This window comes from Diadema antillarum, unplaced genomic scaffold (assembly GCF_040938485.1).
Source record: "Diadema antillarum isolate AM-2024a unplaced genomic scaffold, OU_Dant_1.0 seq00000933_RagTag, whole genome shotgun sequence".
Lineage (NCBI taxonomy): Eukaryota > Metazoa > Echinodermata > Echinoidea > Diadematoida > Diadematidae > Diadema > Diadema antillarum.
Genome location: NW_027271784.1, coordinates 98,289 through 115,238, shown reverse-complemented (window position 1 = coordinate 115,238; position 16,950 = coordinate 98,289). Strand labels below are relative to the sequence as shown.

Below are 16,950 nucleotides of genomic sequence, written 5' to 3'. Positions count from 1 at the left end.
GTCTTTGAGAAAGAGGTGAATCTTCAAAGCCTGTTTTCTCGCAATTTTGTCAGGCTAACAACTTAAAAAGTGCATTTTATTTCTCTTTCTATGCCCACTTATGGTGCCGAAGAATACAAGTGTTTTATATCAATGCAAAGCTTAGGAAATGGGCAATGTGATTCAGTGAAAAAATGAATTTTCAAAATTCCCGACTTTTCCCTGAAACCGTTGTCACCGGTTACATATAGTTTGGGTTGAGACCTAATTTCAAGTTTCTAACATTTTTTGGTGAGATAATGAGAAAACTCTTATGAAATATGAAAGAGCATGTGATTCTATGAGGAATTCAACACTCATTTGCTGAAAATCGGTTTTGAAATTGCTGAGATATCCAAAACAGAGCGAATCTAATAAAGTGTGGGACCCACCTTTTATTACGATCGCTTTGTTTTACTTTGTTTTTGGATGTTTCAGTCATTCCAAACCCGATTTTCATCAAATAAACTTTGAAGTCTTCTTAAAATAGTATGTTCTGTACTATTTCATTAGTGTTTTCTTGGTATCTCACAAAAAATTGAAAGCCCAATTCTTTTTTCTTCAAGTCTCCTGCATCTTTTGACACCAAATTTGTGACGCCCGGGCGCTCGGTTCCGAAGTTGCGCATAAATATGTATGTACATTTCAGACCAAAAATTGCTCAAAAACATGAATTCATGTACAATTTCAATGCAAACTGTGCTTACAGGCAAATTTCATAAAAGCATGATTATTTGGGGGTTTTATTGATTAAAATCAATCAATAGCATATTTTCTTGTTCGAAACAATGTCGCAGACAAGTTTCATCTAAACAATAATGAAAAACATAAAGTCAAAAAAACAAGGAAATACAAAAGAAATTCAAAAAGCAATAAAATACTTAAGAAATTTTTTCTGATGGCAAAATGTTTTTCTCTTTTATTTGCTCAGGACACTGAAAAGAATATTTACACAAAAAAAGCCCATTTTGAGCTTTATTTAGTGATTTATACCAAATTGTCTGATTTCATGCATCATTATGCATAAATTACCATAATTTAGCATAAATGATAATTTTCTTAAAATTTTACTTCATGGTACTTTAGATTACATCATAGGCAATGTGTGTGCCAATTTTCATTGCGATCGCGCGGTCGACAGCCGAGATCTGGAGGGGGGCCTGGGAGGCCCCTCCAGCTCTATGATCTACCTAAATAGCCCGGCCTAGTTAGGGTTAAGCACATGGCAGGATTTGAACTTGGGAGCTCTGTTTGAAAGTCAAGACTATGATCCATTATGTCAAGGTGCAAACAAAAGGCCCAGTGTGAACTAAGTGAGATATGATATAAATTCAAGGCTTAACACTTTTTGCCTCAGATACCACATAGAATGAGGTCACAACTCCGATTCATATCCCATAAGAGATTTCGTTTTACTTGTTGTAAGTAGCAGGGTGCAAACATGATGTGGTCTATCCCATACTCTGGAAACAGGCAAGAATTTTACTGATCCCCGTAGTTCACTGTAGGTGACTACAATTTTATAGTAGTAGAGGTGTGAATTTTCTTCAATTTGTCACTGCTGATGTGTAATTTAACAAAAGTGTCGGAAAAAATAATTTCTTTAACAAATTAATTCATTCATGCCTTGTCCCCTTTGGACTTCTTAACATAACAATGTCAGAATTTTGGAGCTTGGGTACTTGTTTCAAATTCATCGTGTCACTGCCGTCAACCAGGGATAGCCAGCCTGGTGGTAGTGTCGCTGCCCGCAAAGCAGGAGATGCGAGGTTTGAGTCCTGTGGTTCCTTTTTTCTGTTCTTTTTTGTTGACATGTTTGTTGAATTACAGATCAGCAGTTGCGATCTTACAAATTTAATTTGTACAGTTAGACAGATTGAAGAAAATTAACACCACAACCTTCACCCCTCTGATTAACCCGTATGTGAATGTGAATGCCGATCTACTCAATAATCCGTAACAGAAATGGCTGGAACAATGACATCATTTGTTTAGCTTATCATAGCCTGTGAACTCTAACCTGATATCCCACAGCCCTTCGCATTACTTCCTGTTACTGATATTTCCATTTGGATTGTATTCACTTCGGAGGTTTACAGCAGGCTGCTGACAGAATAGGTCTACATCTATGTGAGATCAAACACTGCTGGAATGAACAAATACTATGCCTCATATTTGTATATTTTTGTTATATTTGGAGCTACCTGTGGCATTTGCTAGTAATCTCTAGGATGCGAATAACCATGTCATGAAAAAGGTACAAGTGCAACAATACTAATAGATTAAACAAAGTATTATCATCATATGTAAAATCATTCTGATTTGCTTTCGGTGTAAAACTTCTTCCCACCTAATTAAATTTTCATGTTTCAGCAGCTGTGTTGTCTTGCTAGACTTAAACTCAAAAGCACAAAAACAGCCATGTAAACCTCTTTTTTGTTTTATATATCTTTCAGGTATAAATCAACTTTACCGCATCATGTCCAAGAAAGCGACAGATGATGACATACGATCTCATGTCAAGAACTATGAGCGGCTTGAGTTCCTGGGTGATGCTGTGATTGAATTCCTCTCTAGCACACACCTCTACCACCTGTTCCCTGACCTTGAGGAGGGAGGGCTGGCCTCCTACAGGGTAGCCCTGGTCCAAAATCAGCACCTCTCAGTCCTTGCCAAGGTTTGTAATGTCCTGTTTCACTTTGACCATACTTTTCAAGGAAATATCATGATTCCATATTGGGGGGGGGGGGGCATTTTGTGTGCGCCCCCTCGATGTTTCGCATGATTATTCCGCAGTGCGTTATGCTCTCGCCACGACGTTTTATGACTTTTTTATTTCAAGTATCACACAAGTTTTGAGACCAAATTTGTCGCTCTCGGGCGTACCGTTTTGAAGCCACGCCCCTTTGAATAAAATTCGTTGACCCAAAAATTGCTCAAAAACATGATTTTGTGTACAAATCCAATGTAAATCGTAGATTATTAATTGTATTTTGAAAGGCAAACATTTTGAGACTCCAACATCGGAAATCTACTGGAGTAATAAATATACGATAGATGATATTACATGGAAGCTTATATACAAAATGCCTTTTGTGTGTTTAGTTGATACTAAGAGCAGAACATTTCAGTATAAAATTAATACAAGAACACTTCTTTTGAACAAAAGATTACACAAAATGAAAATTGTTGACTCTGAATTGTGTACCTTTTGTAAGCAAGTGGAGGAAACGCCAGAACATATATTTGCTGAATGTCAACATGCATGTGATTTTTGGGAAGAGTTTTTGAAATGGTGGCATACAAAGTTTGACATAAATCTACAATTGAAGGAAGAAGAGATCTTGTTCGGTGTATTTGGTGGAAGCCAGCATAGGCCCCTTTTGAATCACTGTATAGTTATAGCCAAACAGATGATATATGTATGTAGACATTTGGGTATTTTGCCAACATTTAAACTGTTCTGGTCAAAGTTAAAAATTATATATATGACTGAGAGGCAAATTGGTTTTCAAAATAGACAACTAAGTAAATTTGAAAGGAAGTGGATAAATCTGCATGCCTCCTTGATATGACATTCTGGCCGTTACTTTTCTGTGGTACATGTATGAGATATTGATAGCATAATTCAATATGTTATCTATGCGAAATTTAAATAAGTGCAAGCTTGTGTGCACCTGCTAATTTTTCCTCTTTTTTTGTCTGTTTTTGGTTTTTGGTATGTATAATTATGTATGATGATTATTGTCCCCGCCGAGCGAGTTCGAGCAGGGGACTATGAAACGGGCTCCGTACGTGTGTGTGTCCGTGTGCCCGTCCGTCCGTCCGTCCGTCCGTGTGTCCGTCCGTCCGTCCGTGTGTCCGTGTGTGCGTCCGTGTGTGATCAAAATCTTCAATTTGCTACTTCTCTGTCATTAATGAGCCAATTTTGATTCTGTTTGCTTTATATGATAGCACTACATGGGAGCTTTGAAACTTCTACACAGAATTTCAGTCGTGACCTTTGACCTTGACCTTTGACCTATATTGTACATTTTGCTACAAAATGCTACTCCTTCGCCATTTCTAACCCGATTTCGATTCCGTTTGCTTTATATGATGGCACTAGGTGAGGGCTTCAAAACTTCTACACAGAATTTTGACCTTTGACTTCTTTGACCTTTGACCTTGATTTTTGACCTATATTGTACATTTTGCTACAAAATGCTACTCCTTCGCCATTTCTAACCCGATTTCGATTCCGTTTGCTTTATGTGATGGCACTAGGTGAGGGCTTCAAAACTTCTACACAGAATTTTGACCTTTGCCTTCTTTGACCTTTGACCTTGATTTTTGACCTATGTTGTACATTTTGCTACAAAATGCTACTCCTTCGCCATTTCTCACCCGATTTCGATTCCGTTTGCTTTATGTGATGGCACTAGGTGAGGGCTTCAAAACTTCTACACAGAATTTTGACCTTTGCCTTCTTTGACCTTTGACCTTGATTTTTGACCTGTATTGTACATTGGCTACAAAATGCTACTCCTTCGCCATTTCTAACCCGATTTCGATTCCGTTTGCTTTATGTGATGGCACTAGGTGAGGGCTTCAAAACTTTACACAGAATTTTGACCTTTGCCTTCTTTGACCTTTGACCTTGATTTTTGACCTGTATTGTACATTGGCTCTAAAATGCTACTCCTTCGCCATTTCTAACCCGATTTCGATTCCGTTTGCTTTATGTGATGGCACTAGGTGAGGGCTTCAAAACTTTTACACAGAATTTTGACCTTTGACCTTTATTTTTTACCTATATTGCACATTTTGCTACAAAATGCTACTTCCGGCGGGGACATATATTACGCACCGCGTAATTTCTACTTTTCCTTGTTATTGTTTTTGTGAAAGGATGGAAATAAAAAAAAATGAAAGATAAAAAAAATAATGTAAATTGTGTTTTTGAAATTAATTCATATAAAAATAAATGTTTTTATTTTCAATGGCTGATATTGATTTATTTTAGCCCGATTATGCGTTGAAAAGTTTTTGCGACAAATTTTGACGAAAAAACAACAAAAACAAAAAGTGAAAAACAAAGAAATACATAAGAAATTCAATAAACAATAAGATGCATTAGTAATAATTATGAAGCCAAATTTTTGCTTTAATATTATTGTTGAGGATATTGAAAAGAATGTGTCCACCAAAAATTAGAAGTCTTGGAGCTTTATTTCTTTTATTCATAGGCAAAAAAAAAATATTTTTGCATAAATTAGCATAAATTGATTAATATGAAATACATAAATAAAAATCTGAAAAATCTAATGATACAGTCTTGTAGATTACATTGGCCTCTACCTTAGTGCAAATTTTAATCCATGACGGAGATCTGAAGGAGTCCCCGCCCCCCGTGGTTTCAAGTCCCTCAAAAAAACCTGGTGGGATTAGGGTTGAGACTCATTGAGGTGGCATTATACTACCCCCAAAGATTGATATTGTTCATAGATTGGTGAAATTTTTTTATTTCAAGTAAAATCTTACTCTTTATGTGCCACGTTCGCATGTCTGACTCAGTTGACAGCATGCCAACTTCGCATATTCTGCTCAAACGCACTAATTTGCCTAATCCAATCGATAAATCGCCAAATGCCGTGGTACAATGAAAGCGTTTCTCATGCTTCCGTTCCTCTCACATATAGCTTACATTTCATGTAGTGATTGACTATCGACAGGTGTTCTCTACTGGATTTGAGAGTAATTTCTAAGTTTCTGTCATTGTTTTGTGTGCAAAAGTCATGCCTTTGCAGTAATGTAACTACTGGTCATGTGAAAGAAAAACAATCATAGATTTGTCATACAATGATACATCAAAGCAAAGCTTGGCACTTTCTCTACAACTTTACTCACTATTTGCCCCAGGTCAACAGAAATCTAAAGAAAAACAGAATGTTTTCTCAAAGCATGAAACCGCTAGTGTCTCAGAATAATGTGGCACAAAGGGGTTTTCCACCATGGCACATGAAGAGTTAAAGTTTATCCATTATCAAGGAGAAACTTTTCTTAAGAGGTAAAGGAGCAATGATGCCAGTATCGTATTATGTCAGGCTTATGTCTGTCTGACTTTACCCTATCACCAGACATTCTGAAGCCGCCGCATACTCTTGCAAGCTAACATGATTGGGGCATGAGTACACTCCCTTTGAAACCAAGCAAGGCTCATGCACATACAAGGGTGCAAAGACAACTTGGACATATATGCTAATGTTTTCTCAATGATGTGCTGTGCCAGGCCCACAGTACAGCTGGTTTGAAGATTATTCCTGCCCAGTGGTACTACAGTGCATATGCACTATACTATATTGTATTACTAGAGAAGGTTCTAACAGACTAATGATGCTTGTCCAACCAACAAGTATGGTGCAGCGCACCTGCATATCTAAGGTGCTACCTCTCTCTATTCAGACCCCCTACACCTCTGTAACGATTTACAAGTTTAAAAACAAACAAACAGATAAACATACATTAAAAATGGATATTGCTAATGTTGTGCTGTAAAACCAGAAATTTTTGTGTGCACACATTTTTTTTTGGCGAATTTCGTGAGGAGCCAAGATTCACAAAATTGAAATGCTCACAAAAGTTCTTGTCAGCACTATATACATTGAATGCCAGTAGCAATTCGCAAAAATTTCTTGTTGTGGATATTTCTGGTTTTACAGTATTCATACAGTCTTTATTGAATAGCAATTTCATAGTCAAGAGTTAAAGATATCACTAGACCAGTCAACAGTGACATAACTCTAGGCTGACACTTAGATTTTATATACTAATCTCATACACAGAAGCTAGATTTGGACAAGTATATGCTGTATGCCCATGGGCCCGACCTCTGTCGACCCTACGATCTTCGACATGCAATGGCCAACTGCCTTGAGGCAGTGATGGGGGCGCTTTACCTTGAGGCGGGGCTTGATCATGTGAGGATGATCTTCGGCAAGCTGCTCTTTGAGAATGAACACCTTCAACAAATATGGCTTCTACATCCGAGAGACCCACTGCAGGTATTGGCTGGAATTCTATAAACTCTTGAATCTCAGTACAATGTTTGTTATGTTACACTTTGCAGATCAGCCCACTTACATGCAAAGTAGAAAGAAGGGGTCCCATGTCAGAGTTTTGGGGTACGCTCCAGAATACATTAAACATGAACACCCAATCAGCAAGGATAGTTTGAATTATGTTTGCATTGGCTTATTTTGTAATGCACAGTGGAGTGTATTAAATAGTAGTGCCACCATATAAATATCCTTTATAATTATCATTACATGTATCTTTTTCTGTTAAAACTACATTTTTTATCCAAAAATTATATTTCAAAACTGTTCTTTTGCTGTCTTTATTAGTGTGAAAGTGACTAAAATATGATGGATGATTGAGAAAAATGTCAAATCTCTGGAAAAATTTGAATGATATTTGATTATTTGTTGAAATTTGTGAAAAACTGACAATGTGTAAATTTACCCCTAGTAAATTAAACCATTTAGTACATAATGCAGTGGAGATATCTTTTCGAAAATTTGTAATGCCTATCACAGCTCAACTGCATCTATTGGCCCGAGTTCTCAAAGGTAGTTGAAATTATTGTTAATATCATTATTATTATTATTATTATTATTATTATTGTTATTAGTATTATTTTTTTTATTATTATTATCATCATCATCATCATCATTTTCTATTCGTTGTTTTTGCCATTGTCGTCATCATCATCATTACAACAGAAATGAAGGAAATGAGTTGCTAGAGCTGTAACTTAGCCCAAACTCTCTTCTGTCTTTGATGAGGAGAAATAAAAAAAACTGAGGAAAATCAAACTGTAACAGTTCATTTGTTCAAGGCATATCAAGACTGCACAATTCCACAGCTACTTGCAAGTATAATGTGTTCAATATGGTTGTATGTGTCTCTCTTCCCTGATGTAGTCTGACTTCCCTGAGACTGACAGACATCTGATTGAGAGTTCTGCCACATTAAAGGTAATGAGTCAAGGAGAATAAGAGCTCTGTCAGATGATAGAAAAAATCTCTCTTGTGATCATCTTTGTGAATCGTGTTGGTTATCTTGATGCCAGTTTTGCTTCATTGTGAATCAAACTTGCAAAACGCATGCTAGCTGGTGTAGTGCAGGCAGATTCTGTTACATTTTGCACAGTCAGGGGGAATGAAATGTAGGGTCAAGATAAGCTCCACCTCCACAGTCATGTTATGGGGTCAAGCCTTTCAGACAAATTGAGCAAATCAAGAATGTGAATATCTTCTGCACCTTGATTTGCTAATCAAGATTTAAGAATCATGATTACAGTAATTTGCTGTATGATGCAAGAAATATCTCAATTACAATCATGATTCCTCTGTTAAATTGTGATTACAAGAGACTTTTCTTCCATCTAGAGGGCGGTAAGTGCACTGTGTTTCAATTTGAAGAAATTTAATGACATTGCTGAATGATGTACTCTGCTTCTCCCCTATATCCCAGATTAGATACGTCAGGCAGACTTTTCTGATTTCTAGTATTTGACTTTGTCTAATATCCAAGTTATTAAACAGAAAACAGAAGATGAATTACTAGTATGGCAGAATTTTGGTAGATCATGATTGGGCATTGAAGGCAAAAGTAAATAGATATTTAACATCAGAAAATTACTGGTACCTTTCATTGGATACAAACTAGACGACGAAGAATAAAAAATGAAAGATTTCTATTACTATCTGAAATCTTTCAATTTTATATTGATTACGCTCCCAGAATATTTATGATATCTCAACACAGTAGGGGTATGATTTCAGACAGCAGAGTTTGAATTTTGATAATACTGTTAGTTGTCTCCAGTCTGTAAATAAATCATGTTAACGTGTGTTGTTGTTGTTGTCATCGTCATGAGTGGAATTGCAAAATTCTATCCCCAAATATAAATCAAAATCACACAATTTCAGCCCAAAAGTAATGTGAAGATTAACGTGTTTGTAGATGTATGAACTGTTAAAAAGGTATCCAAGGTGATGTACTTGTAGACTCCTCTGAGGGTGTTTAACTGTGTTTTGATAGAAACTGACCAACTTTGAGAAGGACACTGGTATCCACTTCCGTCACATTCGTCTCCTGGCCAGAGCCTTCACCCAGAGGACTGTAGGATACACCAACCTCACCAGGTCTGTTCACATTAGGCTCACATCTTGATGAGTATTGTTTATTGTCTTTTCAAATCATAAATCTGGAGCAAATGTTACGATGACTGTCTTCCTGGTCATTTCTTGAATCAGATTATGATCATAGTGTAGTGCTGTGTTGATCTGAATTGAAGCCACCAACCCCATTTGCCTTCATTACAGTACAACAGAGTGTGTGACAATCTAATGCTACACAGCAGCAAATGAATTGACCAGTACCAATCTTATTGCAGTTTGACCACTGTGGTTTATATACCATCTGTCGATGATGTGGTTAATAAGTGCAGGACATTACAGATATGCCCTGTCCCATTTCTAAAGCCAGAAAATGCACTTTGTGTCCTTTTTTGTCGAGCCCACCGGAGGTGAGGGGAGACTAAGGGATCGCCTGCGGCGTCTGTCTGTCCGTCGTCCGTCCGTCCGTCGTCCGTCCGTAACGCTACAAAAACTTCAATAACTCTTTACTCTGGGCTTCAATTGCAATCAAACTTCAAGGGAAGAGGGGTCATACAAAGTTTGACATTTTACCATATATGAAGGTCACCTCAAGGTCAAAGGTCACAGGCAGGGGTCAATGAACTTTAGGGCCCAATGTTAAGTTTTTATGGCGCGTTTCTATTATGAGTCATAACTTTTGATCCATAACTCCATTTGTCACCAAACTTGGATGGTAGATGTCCCTTGGGGAGTGGATGGTCACCACAAGGTCAAAGGTCACAGGCAGGGGTCAACAAACTTTTAGAGCTCATTGTTAAGTTTTTATGGCGCGTTTCTATTATGGGTCATAACTTTTGATCCATAACTTACTCCATTTGTCACCAAACTTGGATGGTAGATGTCCCTTGGGGAGTGGATGGTCACCACAAGGTCAAAGGTCACAGGCAGGGGTCAACGAACTTTTAGAGCCCATTAAGTTTTTATGGCGCGTTTCTATTATGGGTCATAACTTTTGATCCATAACTCCATTTGTGACCAAACTTAGATGGTAGATGTCCCTTAGGGAGTGGATGGTCACCACAAGGTCAAAGGTCACAGGCAGGGGTCAACGAACTTTTAGAGCCCAATGTTAAGATTTTATGGCGCGTTTCTATTATGGGTTATAACTTTTGATCCATAACTCCATTTGTGACTAAACTTTGATGGTAGATGTCCCTTGGGGAGTGGATGGTCACCACGAGGTCAGTGATCACAAGCATGGGTCAACAAACTTTTAGAGCCCAATGTTAAGTTTTTATGGTGTGTTTCTATTATGGGTCATAACCTTTGATCCATAGGTCCGTTTGTGACCAAACTTGGATGGTGAATGTCCCTTGGGGAGTGGATGGTCACCACAAGGTCAAAGGTCACAGGCAGGGGTCAACAAACTTTAAGGGCCCAATTTTAAGTTTTTATGGCACGTTTCTTTTTTGCCATAAATTTTTACCCTTTTATCTCTTATATCTCTTTTTTTATCTGTTATATCCCATTCGCGTACAATTTCTTGTACGGGAATGGGCGAGACAGATTATGGCACTTGCCTTGTGTTTTGTTTGTATTGTTTTTGAGCATTTGTTATACCAGATACACCAAGGCCTTGGAAATAGCAGAAAGCAGTCTGCCTGCATAAAATAGCTTCTTTCTTTTCTGAATATTACATAAAACAATATCAGCTACAGTAGTTATATTTTTCTCCATTTGTCTATGTATGGGTTACAGACCCATATCGATTTTGGATAAAGATATTTTGACCTTGTAAAAGGAAAGGATGGATAACAAAACATCAAATGATAACACAAAGCTAGGAGCTCTTTCATTTGTGACTACAGTGTACTTCTCCTTTCTATCCTGTTGCTTGTATCTAACAGGGGCTCCAACCAGCGTCTAGAGTTCCTTGGTGATTCTGTGCTACAGCTAGTGGTGTCCACTTACCTCTACAAACACTTCCCTGACCATCATGAGGGGCACTTATCAGTAAGTTCTTCTTCTGCTTTAGAAAACAAGATTCCAAGTAGAACTTTCCCCAAATATATATGTGGACTGAGGAAATGCAGCAATATAAGTATAGGAAACTAGTAAAGTGGACGAAAATTGGACAGTCCATACAAAAGTTATGACTTTCTAAAAGTTTTGGTGCTGCTTCCATTGCTGGATGAGAAGACTACAGAAGTTTGTGACATCACTGCAGAGCGATGATACAGTGCACTCCCAATAATCAGAACAGCTTGTAGTGAGAGCCCTAATTAAGTGCAGCATAATTCAATGTAACATACTTTTCACATTTTATTTTCACCACTTGATCGGAACCAAAAACCACTTCATCAGGACAGATTTTGAATGTAACACTTTAATTATTGCAACTGATTGACACATTGGCCCACATCGACATAAATAAACACTGACTTGATCAGTGTTTTTCTGGTAGTAGCCGTGATTGTTCTTATAATGACTCCAACAATACACACTTGCAGTGACACACACAAGCTGTCCCATGGGCTCTTGTGCATAGAATTAATAAATAATTAAGTTTCTTTTTTTCTGTCCCTTTTTTTGTCCAGCTCTTGAGGAGCTCTTTGGTAAACAACAAGACCCAGTCCATTGTGGCGGGGGACCTGGGTCTAGTGGACTACATCATTGATACTCAGGACAGGTATAGGAATGAGAAGAGTATTCCAATGAAGATTATGGCTGACTTAGTGGAAGGTAAGTAAAGAGACCAAGGGAAACAAAACTGATAGTCTAGTCTCAAGACTTGTCTTCAGCATAACCAAAACACTGGTTTTAGCATAGCAAAACAAACAAACAAACAAACAAACAAAAACAAATACAAAACCAAAACGAAACACCAAGTCCCGCCTGATTAGGGTTAAAGTCTGCTCTTTCAGAATCTGCCCTTAACTAAAAATCCATATCTGGTGACTTTTTGTTGGTTTAATGTGGGTCACATATGTCTGCTGAAATTGATAAATGTATATACACTACCAGACAATCTCAATTCTGAATTGTGAATACACTTACCAATCGAAGAAAATCCCCCACCCCCACCCCCTGGGGGGAAAATGTTTCATGCCTTCTTGTGTATTTGGTTTCACTCATCAATAGTTCTCTTTTACATGTCTATATTTACAACCTAAGTGCAAAATTTGCAGCATGTGCATTATAAAACTTGTATTATTATCATCATTATCAGCACAATTTTTCGCATTGTTATTATTGATAGTAGTGATGGTAGCAATGGTAGTCGTAGAAGTATTTATGTCAGTATTTTTTTATTTGTATTTGAGATAAGTGAGTGAAAAAAATGCAAAATGTGATGAATTCATATTGTGATTTGTCAGTTTGTTGACATTTCAATTTTGTTTCTTTTCACAAAAGTTTGTAATAGTGTGAACAGATAATTCCTTGAATTGTGATGATGAACCGTAGACCATGTACAACCTACATTAAATGAATAATTGTATTTTATTTTAATTCCTAAAAATTCCCTGAAGATAGTTTATGAATATAGTAGGTAAAATAAGTTCTAGCTTGTCTTGTTCATTATTTTTGTTTTCAGCCTTGATTGGTGCAATGTATGTCGACCATGGACTTACTGCAGTAGAGACATTCTGTAGTGTAGTCTTCTACCCAAGGCTCAAGGTATTTATCAGACACTAGTAATATAATGTCTTCATGATTTTTGTGTGTCTATGCCTGTACATTTGTGTATGTATGGCCCTGTATCACAAAATCCTCTAAAAAGTCTTATTGATTGATTTTCCAGTAAACCTGAAAGACCCAGTAGTGTGGGAAGACCATTCAATGGGAAAGTTTGACTGACTTGGATAAATTTGGAAATCCCTGGTACAGCTTCACATGCAGTACACAAAAAAGAAATACATGTAGAGCCAATAATTCTTGACTGAAGTTGAGGTTACCAATGAGCATACACATTGGCACACATGCTAGCTAGCAGGCAGTTCTATTATAGCAGGCCTGCTTGAATGATTTTTACATGTACCCTAGTGGACAGTGAATGAAGAGAGATTCAATCAGGCCTACCTTTACTTCTTTCCCCAGGCTGCCAGGTGTTTAAAACTCACAATTTTAGTCAACTTAAATGTGTAAGGGTTAAACTTTTAATGTTCTTTAACAAAGATACCCTTTCTCTGGGGAAGCATGAAAGGAAGTTTACGTAGGGTCTCTCACATGTTTTTAGACCCATTTTCTTTTCTGACTCAGTAGTTGGTTTTATGCATTCCTGCTTGCTTATTTTTCCATCATTAGGTCATGTGTTGAATTATTTATGAAAACTATGCTAAAAGTCACTTTTAGAATTAGACCAGCACTAAAAAGAAAAAAACAAAACAAATAAATGAAAATATACAGTGTACATGTATATCTTGTGGTCATTTGTTGGTTTTGTGATTTGGGGTCACATGTATGTTTGTGCTCTCACTAGGGTCCCTGTAATGTTCATTGTCAGTGTAACATTTCATCAAAACTCCCATTCCTTTGCTTTTCAAATAAAATAGTTACTTCACAAATAACTTAATCCACAAAGCCCACATTAACCTCTCAAAAAACTGAAATGTAAGCAATTAAAAGCATTAGCAATTTTCAACAATCAGATGTTACCCATTGCATTAAGATGATTGTCAAGTCAAAATGCTAGTACTTGCATGAAAACTTTTCGTCAAATTTGAGTCTTGCACATTATATGCGCATTATTCCTTGCGTATGTCACAGTAGTTCATTGTTGTAGTTATACAGCCTACCACTCAGCATAGTATATCAGCAACATTAACTGCAAGGTATGAATTGCTCTCAAAACATTGTTGGTCTTGAAGCAGGAGTTTAATACAGTATGGAGGCATTGTAAAATGGAATTTTCATATATTACAGAATTTATGATGCATCAGTGATGCTATTCAACCAACTGTATTCTTGTCTATGTATTACCACCATTTACCAGGTTTTCATCGAGACTCAAGACTGGAACGATGCCAAGTCTCAGCTCCAGCAGTGTTGCCTGACTCTCAGGGTGGAAGGACAGGAACCAGACGTCCCCAGCTACAAGGTCATCAGTCAGAGTGGACCAACAAACTCACGACAGTATTCGGTGGCAGTCTATTTCCGTAGCAAGCGCATGGCAACAGGCACTGCCTCCAACATCCAGGACGCTCAGATGGAGGCAGCAAAGAATGCCCTCAAGAAGGGAAATTTCCCTCATTTGTGGTTCCAGCGGAAATGCCTGATGAGAAGAAGGCAGCAGGAAACAGGCAACAGAGAAGACAAGGATAGGAATGAGGGGAGCCTTACAGTAGGGGAGCATGGAGAGAATGAACAAGGAGGCAGAGCAGGAGGAGAAAAAGGAAGTACTGCTGAATTGAGACCACAAGATAACCATGGACAAAGGAGGCATGATGCAGATGGAAGGGAGAGGCAGCACTCGGAAAGAACATCGGATCCAGAAAGGATGAGAAGGGGTGATGGAGGATACAACAGGACTGGAAGAAGTGATGGAAGGGGTGTAGGGTCAAGAAGTAGCTCTAGATCTGAGAAAGGGATAGGTGAAAGACATACAAGTAGGAGGTCCAATAGTAGGTCTAGAGAGAGGAGTGAACAGAATAGATTGAGGGAAGAAAGGAGTAGAATTGGTGGCAATGTGGGAGGGAGGGAAGAGAGAAGTAGAGAAAGGAGACAAGATAGAGAGAGAAGTGATGGAGGTCGATTAAGAGAGGAGAGAGAAGAGTGGAGGAGAGATCAAAGGAGAGATGGAAGAAGTGTAAGATAGCAGTTCCCTGTCGGAGTGAGATCAAAGGAGGGATGGAAGAAGTGGAAGATAGCAGTTCCCTGTCTGAGTGAGATGTCTATGGTTATAGTTGGGAGATTGACAAGTCGGTGTAAAAAAGGAGATGAAAGAAGGCATTGAAGTGAAGTTAGGACTGACCTGCCTGTCACATCTTTATTGATCCCACAAGGCTAGAAGGGATTGAAGACAAGTAAGAATTGTGCAAAGGTTTAACTAATAAGAGAGAAATTCATGGACAAAGAGTGTGACTTTCTCACAGAACTCTAGATCAGATTGTTCTGAAATGCATAATTGTGTTAATTTGACAGTCCTGTTGTAATGGTAATGTGTATATTTATTTGAAGGATGATATGTTACCATTTTTTAGCCTCCATTTACCATCCGAATGCTTAAAATCAGCCTGCATTATTTATAAGCACTTTACATTGTATCCTAATTTCCAAAAACACTGGCTACTTAAAGGGGCATTCCGGACGATTTTCATAATTTCACATCATGCAGTACATAAATCGACAGCTCCATGTGTAGATTCGTGGAATTTATTGTGGTCCTTGAGCAGAGAAACCAATGAATTTAAGATCTTACACAAATTACACTGAACAGTGTTGATGACATCAGAGCCTCATATATTTCAGAAATGTAGCAGTGTATTTCCATTACAATACCACTTGCTCAACAAGTTCACCTGTGAAAAATATATGCATGCCTTCTTCTTTTGTTCTGCTTCCTTGAGCCCCAACTCATACATTCTTATGGTGAGGCTGCCATGTCATCATCCTTGTTCATTGCAATTTGTTATAAATTTTGAAAACTTTCTCATTCCTCATCCGAATCACTATAAATTATGAAACTCTGTACTCAGTGTAACTAATTTATAGTTGTTCAAATGTAAAAGTCTGAAAATCATCCGGAGGTCCCCTTTAATTAAGTGCTAGATCATTCAACCAACATTTTGTGCAATATGCCAGTTTTGTCTTACAGTGAACTTTGCATTCTAAAGACAACAGAGCATAATATGTTAGATAATTCACTGAGTCAATAAAAAATGAAATGTTTCAATTTACCATATTCTCCGGTGATAAGGCTGCACTATCTTTAACAGAAATAAAGCAGTGAAGTCGGGGTGAGGTCTATACGCTAGCACGAGCAAATTATCGTCTTTCCAAGTCAGATAATCACCTGCCTAACCTACACACATAATCATGTATGGGACTATGCAATGTGCCAATGAGCAACGGGGTATCGACCACTGAATTGATCACAGACAATGCTATGTTCTGTAGTCGAGTGACTTTTTTATCATTACTTACTTATCACTGATGCTGGTACCAATTTTGAGGACATTTCAAAATGTGTATTGAAAAAAAAAAAAAATCACACATCTAAAAAATGTGTGTAAAAGAAAGCACAGCGCAGGAGTAAGTTGGTGTGCCTAGCCATAGCGGCGATTGCAATCCTGCACACATAACACAATAACACTGTCTGATGCAATACTCCGCTTTTTATTGTACAGTGTGTATGAGTGTACACATGCACAGTCATTCTTCACAGTAGGGTCCTACACACAGTCAGGTTTTGGGGGGGTTTTTTTACAGCCAGGATGCGGCTTATCTGACGATGTGACTTTAATGCTGGTGAATACGATACATTCATAGCCTTACAAATGTTATTCCTCTGTGTGCCAGAAGTGAAATACACAGTGAGTCAATGCATTTTTCAGGATTGGCAGAGGGAGGGGGGGGGGGGGGGGGCAGTTGGCTGTATTGTCACACTGTTAATGCTCTCACAGCAAACTTAAAATGTGGTGATAAATATTGACAAAGCTAAAAAAAGTATTTGGCAGCCTTTAATATCCTATGTTCACAATATAAAGATTGTTGCATTGAAAACTCATTTTTTAGTGAATTCTTTCATAGGTTCATACTTGCCAGCCTTCTGCATTTTTATGCCTCT

At 37.8% G+C, this 16,950-nt stretch overlaps 1 protein-coding gene across 1 annotated transcript in view; it reads left to right on the top strand.

Annotated features, from left to right (window-relative positions):
- Positions 1 to 14,979, top strand: part of LOC139741556 (ribonuclease 3-like) — a 42,633-nt gene extending 27,654 nt beyond the window's left edge. Inside the window, exons 14-21 of the mRNA XM_071652132.1 lie at positions 2,475 to 2,695; positions 6,843 to 7,061; positions 7,983 to 8,036; positions 9,106 to 9,209; positions 11,072 to 11,177; positions 11,762 to 11,906; positions 12,760 to 12,842; positions 14,158 to 14,979. Coding sequence (XP_071508233.1) covers positions 2,475 to 2,695; positions 6,843 to 7,061; positions 7,983 to 8,036; positions 9,106 to 9,209; positions 11,072 to 11,177; positions 11,762 to 11,906; positions 12,760 to 12,842; positions 14,158 to 14,979 — 1,754 coding nt within the window. The remainder of the gene's footprint in view (positions 1 to 2,474; positions 2,696 to 6,842; positions 7,062 to 7,982; positions 8,037 to 9,105; positions 9,210 to 11,071; positions 11,178 to 11,761; positions 11,907 to 12,759; positions 12,843 to 14,157) is intronic.
- Positions 14,980 to 16,950: the final 1,971 nt, after the last annotated feature.